General features: G+C 45.2%; 1 protein-coding gene across 1 annotated transcript in view; it reads right to left on the reverse strand.

Annotated features, from left to right (window-relative positions):
• The window catches only part of LOC104962257 (triple functional domain protein-like), a gene marked incomplete at its 3' end in the record, with an annotated part of 62,543 nt that overhangs the window by 17,040 nt on the left and 35,082 nt on the right, over positions 1 to 10,421 (reverse strand). The window contains exons 4-7 of the mRNA XM_010790679.1: positions 5,177 to 5,291; positions 3,533 to 3,725; positions 901 to 1,005; positions 422 to 618 (exon numbers count right to left, since the gene is read on the reverse strand). Of these exons, the coding sequence (XP_010788981.1) occupies positions 422 to 618; positions 901 to 1,005; positions 3,533 to 3,725; positions 5,177 to 5,291 (610 nt within the window). The remainder of the gene's footprint in view (positions 1 to 421; positions 619 to 900; positions 1,006 to 3,532; positions 3,726 to 5,176; positions 5,292 to 10,421) is intronic.

Genomic DNA, 10,421 nt, shown 5'->3' on the forward strand with positions numbered 1-10,421 from the left:
GCTCTCTCCAGAGGGGCAGGTCAGCCAAAAAGCCCGTACCTGTGCACGTCCCTGACTAGGAGCAGTGGGCAGCTATTGTACAGCGCCCGGGGAGCAATGGGAGGGGGGGGGAGGGGGATGTCCGGTGCCTTGCTCAAGGGTACCACGGCAAGGCAGGAGGTGAACTGGGACCTGTCCAAGTAGCAGTCCACACTCCATATTTAGGTCTGGTCGGGTACTTGAACCGGCGACCCTACGGCTCACAGTCCAAGCCCCTACTGACTGAGCCACTGCCGGATCTCCAAGTAAAAGTGAAAAGGCTCCAAGTACAATATGTGGAAGAAGTTATTCTTATTATTATTATTATTCTAAGTTATTGTGTTCATCTCCAGTCTTATATCAAGCAGAAAAAGGAAAGCCCCGAGCATTCCTGCGTGCCTACCTCTGCCCCTCTGTGTCCAGCTCCTCTATCGGGGCTTTTATGACTTTCTTCTTCAGCGTGGCGTGTTCTTCTATCATCCGCCGGGCTCCTTCCAGATCCTGGGGGAAGTCTTTCCTCGACACCGTTTCCTGCATCTCCTCAAGACGAGCCAGCATCTGAGTGGCGTGACCGGAGAACTCCTCGAACGCCACACGCACCTGCATGAAAACACACCCAAAGTAAGAAGGAGTGAGATACAAATATCACCAAATATAACGGATTTAGAATAGAGTTCTGCTAACAATGAGAATAACTCTTTTATTGCTACACCTGCAAACAGTCACTGCTAATTCAAGCACATATTTTCATGCCTGGATTTCTGATAGTTGAGTAAGGCACTTCTGTATTAATTTAAGTCAGTGGGTGTTTAAAGGATTTCAAAGATTTCAAGATAGATTTTTGGACCGGGCTTGAGTGACAGAATGAAGGACCAATCTCACCTCTATCCACTCCTCATGGTTATACTCCAGGCTGCCGTCGAAGTCTGACGTCAGCTGGGAGGGGTCCACGACCTTCGTCAGGCCCTCTAGTGACACCATGGTGGTCTAGGAAGAAAGGGTGGAGGTCAATTAGCCAAGATGGTGAGTGAGAAAAGGATTCAAACGTGTTTAAAAGTATTAATTCAGTCAATTAGGTGCAAAATGCTTCTAATCTCTCCGCTCCTCGCACTGTGTCCTGACGGTTTGTATTTAGTAAGGGAAGACATAACCAACCGCTGGTTCCCAAAATAAAGCAGCTTAAGATTTGTTAATGAGCAGAGATGTAGGGATGTAATTTAAGGGAAAGCTCTGTAATTAATAACTTAAAACCTCCATGGTGTGACTAAAGCACATTTGATCCTGCTAATTCAACACGCTGCAGCTTCACAATACCACACGACAACACTAAAAAGAAACCACTTGAAAACAAATCGCTTGGAAACGTCCACATCTCTCATAGCTCAACGAGCTCTTGCTCACATGTTGCATAATGTGACACCAGAACACTTCTCTTTGGTCATCTTTTGTTTTAGAGTTAAAAGAAAACCCAATCCTCTCCGTGCAACAAGTGCATATCACAATATCAGTTCAGAGATACAGTAAGGGAATGTCTCCCTGTTTGGTTTCGATGCCTCTGTGTTTCTGTTGAGCCACCTCCGCACAACACCCCCACACACATGGCCGGAGACGGATGGAGACAGAGGGATAGCGAGATAGCTTTGTGTCGGCCAAACAACGCAGAAACACACTGTTGTCCTTGGGTAAGCTAAATGGCTTTTGCCAGGGGAAAACACCGATATTGCATTGTTTGCTATTGTTGTTTTAAGTGAATTGATTTGAACGGTGAGAGGGAGGATGGGTCGGGGCTCCAGGGTAACGTTGTTCTCCCGCAGAACCGAGAAGCAATTCATCAACAACCCAAATGGAAGCTGTGGACTGTCTGCGCTTCGTCTCGCCGCTTCCTTTTATCCCGGCTCAAATCGACAGAGAGGAGGGAGAGGAACATTTCCTACATTTCATTTATACAAGCTGGCAGGGAAGATTCTCCAACACACACACGCAGAAAGGAAAATGCTTTCTCTGTCGCATGCAGGGTTTCAAAGGCTGGCACAGAGTAGTATAAACTAAAAATGGCCTGGGTTATTTATGTGATATCTGTGCATATCAATATCAATTATGTCTCTGTCGTATGTTTGTTTTAACACGGGGGTTTACCACCTGGAGCGGGGGAGGGGTGGGATTGGGGGTTTGCAACTTCTTGTCATGAATATTGTGTATTGCGTGGATGATTGTGAACACAAGCAATGCAACCGCAGTCCTAGCAACTATGATATGAACTTAAATAATGCGAGATAAAAGAACACCCCCTGCGTATATAACCGGTAGAAATAATAATAAATGAACTACGTGATGTCTGGTAGTGAACACACACATTCAAATGCAGTGCAATCAATGTCTGTGTGGCATGGCACGACTGCTCATGGATAACTAACCTGCCCTTTGGCATCTGCCTATAATTCCTCTCACATAATCAATATGGTGTCATCAGAACAAAGTGTGTGTGTGTGTGTGTGTGTGTGTGTGTGTGTGTGTGTGTGTGTGTGTGTGTGTGTGTGTGTGTGTGTACAATCATTTTCCACACCACTGCATCTACTCACACTGCTGTAGCCAGAACGTATGAGAACCACAATGTACGCGAGTGTCCAGGAACATCCTGTACAGAGCATAAGAGCAACAGGGCTCCACCTGCGCTACAGTATGGGGGTTTGTATCATCCCCTGTCTCATTAGGATGAGGGATAGGCTGATCATTATCACGGAGAGCAGATCAAACAAAGAAGGCGGGAAAACGTTACCTGCTTCTCATTAGAGTGCATTTAGGAAACAGGGCTTCGACATCACGTAAAGGAATCTTCTCGACTTCAACAGCAGAGCGCCCGCACTGATTAGCCAAAGCTGTGGTTTATTTAGTGTACTGCTTTACACTACACTCAGAACATGAAGATAAGCGTGTTGTTGTGAGTATATCATTTAATCAGCTGTGAAGAAGGGTTCAAACCATAGACTGTATATATAAAGGTTCAAACGCTTCGGATGAAAATGTCAGCAACACCCGTGATCTTCAGTTTCAGGGCAATGTGATGCAGGAGGGAGAGATACATAACCAAATGTGCTGACAATGAGCAGCTCAGCTGTCGTTATGACAACTCAGCTGGCAGGGAACTAAGGGATAGCTCGTTTTTAAATTGGCCACTATAGAATTGAGTCATTTAATATCTCTGCCTGATATCTCCAGGGTTTTTGCAGTAGTCATTACCGCATGCTAAAAATCTACTATGCTTATCCTCACTTTAGCCTCATAGAATTACATAACACAAGCTTTTACACTTTATAGCTGTCACTGCAGTGGTTCATTCTTCCCTGGTTTCAACTTCAATCACATTATGAGCCTATTGCTGTCATGCATGGCACACTACACATTATGACAATCCCAATCTGTCTCTTCTAACGGCGTTTTTTTGAGCTTCAGATTAATCCATAGACCCAAGATGACGTTGAAATAAACAGTTTTCCCAAATGCATTCTCCTCCTACCTCAAATTCGAACTTTGAGCTGCCGAAGTTAGTCCTCTGCTTCTGCCAGAAGTTGTCTGGTTTGATGATGAGGGCGACGTGGATGCAGGATGGGAAGGTCTCCTGCAGGATCTTCAGCAGAGGCTTGATGCTGTCCCACTTGGAGCCGCGCATATCAACGATGACCGTGAAGCCATGTTTACACACTTCCTCGCTGGAGATGTATGGAGGTCGGCGGGAGTGGGTGGAATTAAAAGAGACGAGAGGGAGGGAGGGAGGGAGAGAGAGAGGGGCGGAGGGGAGTATAATCCAGAGGGAGGGGAGACAGATGACAGGCGTGGGAAAGGATGAGAGAGGGATGACAAGAGGGAGAAAGAGATTGAAAAAGAGAATCAAAACAAACTGAGAGATGACGCATTTTCTATACGGTGAGACGCCTACGCAGCTAACGCACATCCCACACATCCGCCCCCACACACACACATACACACACACACACACACACACACATACACACACACACACACACACAGAAACACACACACAGAAACCTGCGACGAATGAGTAAAAAATGTGAGCATGGATATAGAAAAATACAGATCAGCACATTTGAACATCAGCAGCCTCATCTCTCTGTGCTGCTCTGATTATGGTTATTACACAACCTTACACACATGATGTCTGATGTAATGCAAAACAGAAAACCCTCTTGAGCAATATTATATCTTCTTTGGATACTTTTTTATGGATAAAGCTGGGCTGCCTTTTCTCCTTTTGGTCTTTTTAAGCATTTAGAAAAAAAGCCCTTTTTCTTAAAATATCCTTTTCGATTACTGGCTCCATCCTTTTCCAAACTTCTCCCTCTCTTTTGACAGTCAGTCAGCGGTTATCCAGAGTGCAGCAGATGTTTCCCAAAATAGAACACCTCTAATCGTCAAATACCACGTAGGTGAAAGAGATTACAAAAACATGCAAAACATGACATGACAGTGGGTTACAAACGCCTAAAAGGACATTAAAAAAAAAGTCAGCGAATCACGCCAAACCACACAGAGATAATGTGGTGAGCTCCATGGAGATGCGGGCAGACGGAGAGAGGATGGAGGAGAACGACAGATGGAGGGAGGAGAGGAGCGGAAGATTAAAGTAAACATCTGGAGGGGAGAGATGTTTTACCTGCGAGGTAAGGAGCTGCTCTTCCTCCGTATCTGCTGCTGCTGCTGCACCGCCTCGGCTACTGCGACACTTTGTTTTGCTTTCACACATACACACCCGCTCGCTCACACACACCTCCTCACGCATGCGCTGTCTCCCTCAGTTTTAATCCTCTCTCTCTCTCTAATGATCCCTCCTGCCTTCCATCAGTTGTTTTCTAATACATCCCTCTCTGAGCTCAGGCTTTCCCTCTCAGCATCTCTCTGTGTTTCTAGAACTGGTTCTTTTGGCAGTGAAGAAGCTGCGGCGAGCTAACTGCTCTTAAAAGATGTCTCCCTCCATCACATGCTTGTGTCAGCTGCATCACGCTTACGGAGCCTCACTACTTGCTCCGGGTGTTTTGCATTGCTTCTCCTTCTCATGAAAAGAAAAGGCAGCAAACACTCACACACATGAAGATGCTTTACACACACACACACAAGGCAGAACAAAACGTATTAAATGTGTAACCTGGGGATGCCTGCGAGGTAAGCGATCAGTCTGCGCAGGTCGTCCGTTCGTATTCTGTCGTGGTTGCTGCGTGATGGAAACGTTAACACCGGACCACCGCGTCTGTCTCTGCCACCTGCACACACACACACACACACACACACACACACACACACACACACACACACACACACACACACACACACACACACACACACACACACACACACACGTAGGGTTAAGTATTTGGGGTAAAGAGCAGTTGTTAGAGATGGTGGCTCATGTGCAGCGGTTGGTTAACTTTCCCAGAATTTGTTTTTATTTCCCGAGGACACTTTCACATCTTGATAGTGGTTTGGGAAAGAACCACTAACCCTACAATCTGTAGATGGCCATTTGATAATAATAATAATAATATTATTTTTGAGTTGGAGACATCTTTTAAGACACCCAAGGACACTTCACAATGCATATGAGAAATACTATATAGGTACAAACAGCTAAATATAACATGCATACAGGAAATACATCAAACAGAAAATAGACATTATTTAAGAAAAAGCAGAGGTATGAATGGACAGGGAAGCAGCATCTGAACAGTTTTGATGTGGGGTTTTAATGTAAAACACATATGTTGCTGATATGTTTACTGCTGGTAAAATCTCACAAAACAAATGTTTGACAAATTTAATGTGTTTTATTTGAAAGCACTACCCATCATTTTATGCTGTCATGGTATGCCTTCGTAGAGCTAATATAGTGAAGATGAGCTGAGCGGTCACTAGATCAGCAGAAACGTGGCTGGAGAAGAATAGGCATCATAGTAACAAGTTAGCTAATCCAGCAAATGAGTGATGGGCTCGGAAAGTACGAGATGCTGAGCCTGCTGAATCAAAGCGCCCCTGGTAACAGAGTTACAATTGATTTGAATGACTTCTTGCTCTGCTAGAAACTCAGCTAATGGGAGCACTCTAGCAATAACGCAGACTGACTGAGAAACCTTTTTTAAAAATTGTAAAATCCCAAAAAATAGAATCGAAAAAAAAGACAAGTGTTCAATCCAAGTGCTTTAGTTAGAGGACAGCATCATCTACAGATTCACTGTTTTACTAATCGTCTATGTTTTTATTCTTTTTTCAAATTCCATGTATGAGAAGCAGCACTTTGAGCTCAAATCTGAATTCCATATTGTTGTACGTTTACAGTAGTTCTGCCTTCAACAGCTTTCTGGTCTGAATCCAACATTTTAAATATAATGATGTCCCTTTAATGGGTGGTAGGGTATCACTCGCTGTTTGCAGTACATGGTCATGAGATGGAATTATGTATATCTGCTACTGTCATAATATTTTTTTGCTTCTTAGAGAGAGCCGCTCACGTGGGAACTTGTAAACACGAGTTCAGTCGGTTGCCGTGCACCGGCGGACCCCACCCGGCCGCTCAGAGGGGGAAAGCAGACGCTCACGTGGCAAAAACAGGCCGACGTGGGTTAGGGTCAACACGTCCCAATTATTAAAGGAACCACATTAGAGGGTAATAGGCTTAACTCATTTACCCTCCTTTTCACCGGCAGTCTCTCCCCCCCCCCTCCTCCTCCCTCTCCGCCCTTATTTCAAAGCCAATTACTCTGCCGGCGAATACTATGGCTGAGAGAGAGTAAGTCATCTCCATGGCAACAACGCCCTGTCTATCAATTTTCTGTGTGATTGTCGGAGTCATTTTCCTCATTGTTGTGTTTCTGCCTGTGACCTCCTCAGCGCACATCATACACAGACACACAATAATTACCATATCATTTGCTTTGATCTGTTGTGCGAGTGTGGTTTGTTTTCCATCGGTATACACATAGACACACACACTGGTGGAAAGTAGCTAGGTACATTTACACTTCACGTCTGTATATTTGTATATTTATGGTGTATATATATATATATATATATATATATATATATATAAATATACATACGTAGATATAGATATATATCCTACGTTATTAATATGTATATATTCACGGTTTGTGTATTTTGTTTATCTTCTACTGCTGATATGTATATCTTTGTTGTTGTTTGTTTTTTTATTATTCATGTGCAATGTCTTATCAACATCATGCTGTGATGAAATAAAATCCCAAATTAGGATCAAAAAAGTATATCTTACTCAAAATACTGTAGTCAAGTAAAAATTTGAGGTACTTTTGAGCATTTTATTTTAGTGCCTTTAGTACTTTATACTCATATTGTACTTTTCACTATATCTAAGTTACAGCTACGTTAGTTGTTACTTTCTCTATAAATGTTGATTATTCTACACAGAAAATATACTACCGGTACATACTTTTGAACTAAGATGTTTTGATGTAGATTAAACGATCCAAGATACAATTCAAGCACACCACAAACAACGATTGGGTTGCCAATTTTTTTTATCTGCGGTTAGGGTTTAGGGTTATTTCACAGTTCCATCTTCTCAAATGTTTTTCCTGTTTTTCCTTTGAAATATGTATAGCTTTCCTCTTTAATAAGTACTTTTACTTCAATACTTACACTACATTTTCCTGATCATACTTAAATACTTTTACTTAAGTGCCATTCTTTACTTCTAATTGAGTTCCCTTACATTTCACAAGTAGTACTTTTAGTTAAGTAAAGGATCTGAAGATTTCCTCCATCACTGTCTCACACAAACGCACCAGCTGAATTATACTCGTGTGTGTTGTACAAATAATCCTGCTGGATGTTCTTGGCAGTCCATATCTCCGGATCAGCCTCCTGTGACTCGAGTGTGTGTGCGTGTGCGTGCGACATGGCTGAGCTTCACTTAGAGGGGGCAAAGACACAGCTGTAGCTTAGTATATTATCCAGTCCTGCTCAGGGCTCGACATTATAAATGGTCCGCTGGCCCGGAAGCACTATTTAGACACCCCGGGCCGGCATAACGCACTTTCCACGTGCCCGCTCGGGCCACTAAAAATATTGCTTTAAAAAAGAAAATGTCCTGCGGTATTGGTATTTTGACTAGCAATTTAGTTAAATTGTTTCCTTTATTGACGCTACAACATAGCGTTTCGTGAGGCGGTTGTCGTTGTTGGGTGAAAGCAAACAGCTGTTTGCTGCGGAGCGCAGCGCGAGCAGGTTTCCCTGTGAGCTGGAGCGCGCTCCTTCTTCACTACAGACTATCGCGCCACCTAACCATTCGCCAAAATGTTTTTAATACCAGCGGTAACCGGCCAGCGCCAGGCAAAAAACACTCTTCAAATTAAAGAAAGTCACCAGAGGAGTTAAAGGAGAGTGACAGGGAGCATGAGAAGAAGAGGGAGAGAAGGTTTCAGCCACACTGTAACGCGTCCTAAAACCATTTTAATAATCTATCGAGTAGATTTATTATTAGAAAATTATAAAAGTAGGGTAGACATGTGGATATTATCCGGCTGAACAAAACGTGCATTTGTCTAACAGCTACGTTTCCCACAGATCTTATTTCCAGCTATTTTCTAAAATCCCATGAAGAAATCTCATTGCTTTTTTGTGGAGGGAACCCATGCGCAGCTTACTTCTGGGTTTTAGGACGCGTCTCTCTCCTCCTCTTCACACACCACACTTTTCGCGGCACACATACTTACAGCCAATCAGCTCTGAATGATGTGAGATGACGTATGGTGGGGATGGCAGCTCACTGCCCCTATGGTCATTTTTTTTTTTGCCACACACATTAAATAGGAAAATACTCTGAGCATGCGCAGTGTAGTTTTTACAGTCACCGTTCACTTAGACAGGGAGAGGGAGGGGCATGATCGGGTTTTGTCCCACATGGCTCTAAATAGCTCAATAGGCACACACTGTAGACACTAATTAGAAGAACACAGACTAAAACAGCAATGAGATGAATCAGATGATTAAACATGATCTTAAAATATATTTTATATATTTTGTTATTTATTTTTTGCATTTTTTGGTAATCATTATTTGTAATACTTTCTGCTGACACTAGGTGGGGCGGTGTATTAAGAATGGACTTCCAATCTTTATTATCCATTCATCTCCATTAGGTTACTACATGAACTGCTCTGTATCACAAGCTAGCAGGAATGGCAAGCTAAAGCAACAGGTGTTCACACTAAAGGGTCCGTGTGGCAACACAATAAACAAGGTGAATTATGGTCCCACATGGTGTCACCACACAAGCCCCCCCAGAATTCACACATAAACAAAATCAGCGTGGCGGGGAGGAACGACACGCCGACCCCCACGACTCCTGAGCACGGGAGTTGGAAAAGTGACTTCCGCCTGTGCGGCCCCCGGAAGGGGAGGGACCAGAACAACAGGTCTTAAATCCGTGACAGGGGTCGAGGCCGGGGGGCGGCCCTGTCGCGGAGACCGAGCCAGCACCACCGGCTGGTCCAAGTCCAGGTGAGCAGCCTTCACCCGGTCGACCGAGACGTGCTCAGCCTTGCCGCCCATGTCGAGCATCAGGTGCTTGTCACCGTGCTTCAAGACCCGGAAAGGTCCGTCGTAAGGGGGCAGCAGGGGGCCTCTGTGTGCGTCATGATGGACGAAAATGTGCCCAGCCGAGCGTAGCTCCGCGGGAACTTGAGACCTTGGCACACCGTGCTGAGTGGTCGGAACTGGAGCGAAAGCCTCCGCCGCGTCCCGTAGGAAAACCCGCTGGGCCGTGGCAGACCAAGGAGCTGATGCGTTTGGGAGGAAGTCACCTGGAACTCTCAACGGCTGCCCGTAGACCATCTCCGCTGTAGAGCACTGCAGATCCTCCTTAGGCGGCCGCTCAGGACCCAGCATCACCCAGGGCAGCTTTGTCGACCCAGTTACCGTCCGTAAGTCCGGCCTGAGGGCCGCCTTCATGGATGCGATGGAAGTGCTCGCAGAGGCCGTTTAGCCTGAGGGGTGGGAAGCGGTAGTCCTGTGCAGTCTTTCGGACGTGAACTGAGAGCCCCTGTCTGAGGAAGATGGGTCCGGACGGGGTGCCAAAACACACACCCACGTTGTAATGAAGGGCCCGGGCGAACATCTGCGGCCGACGTCGAAACGAGCGGACCGCCTCCGGCCAACGGTCGTCCTGGTCACCATGGTGAGGAGGTAGGAAAAGCCCTGAGAGGAGGGCAATGGACCACCAGGTCGTGATTAACGTGCTTAAAACCTCCTCTCAGGCACCAGGAAACGGCTCCAAAGGGGCCTTCGTGTGGCGGTGCCACCTTAGCGCGCTGACAAGCCACGCACTCACCAGCCCAATAATCCTCATCATCCTTTTTCAG

Source organism: Notothenia coriiceps, unplaced genomic scaffold (assembly GCF_000735185.1).
Source record: "Notothenia coriiceps isolate Sejong01 unplaced genomic scaffold, NC01 NC01_scaffold00034501, whole genome shotgun sequence".
NCBI classification, from domain to species: Eukaryota; Metazoa; Chordata; class Actinopteri; order Perciformes; family Nototheniidae; genus Notothenia; species Notothenia coriiceps.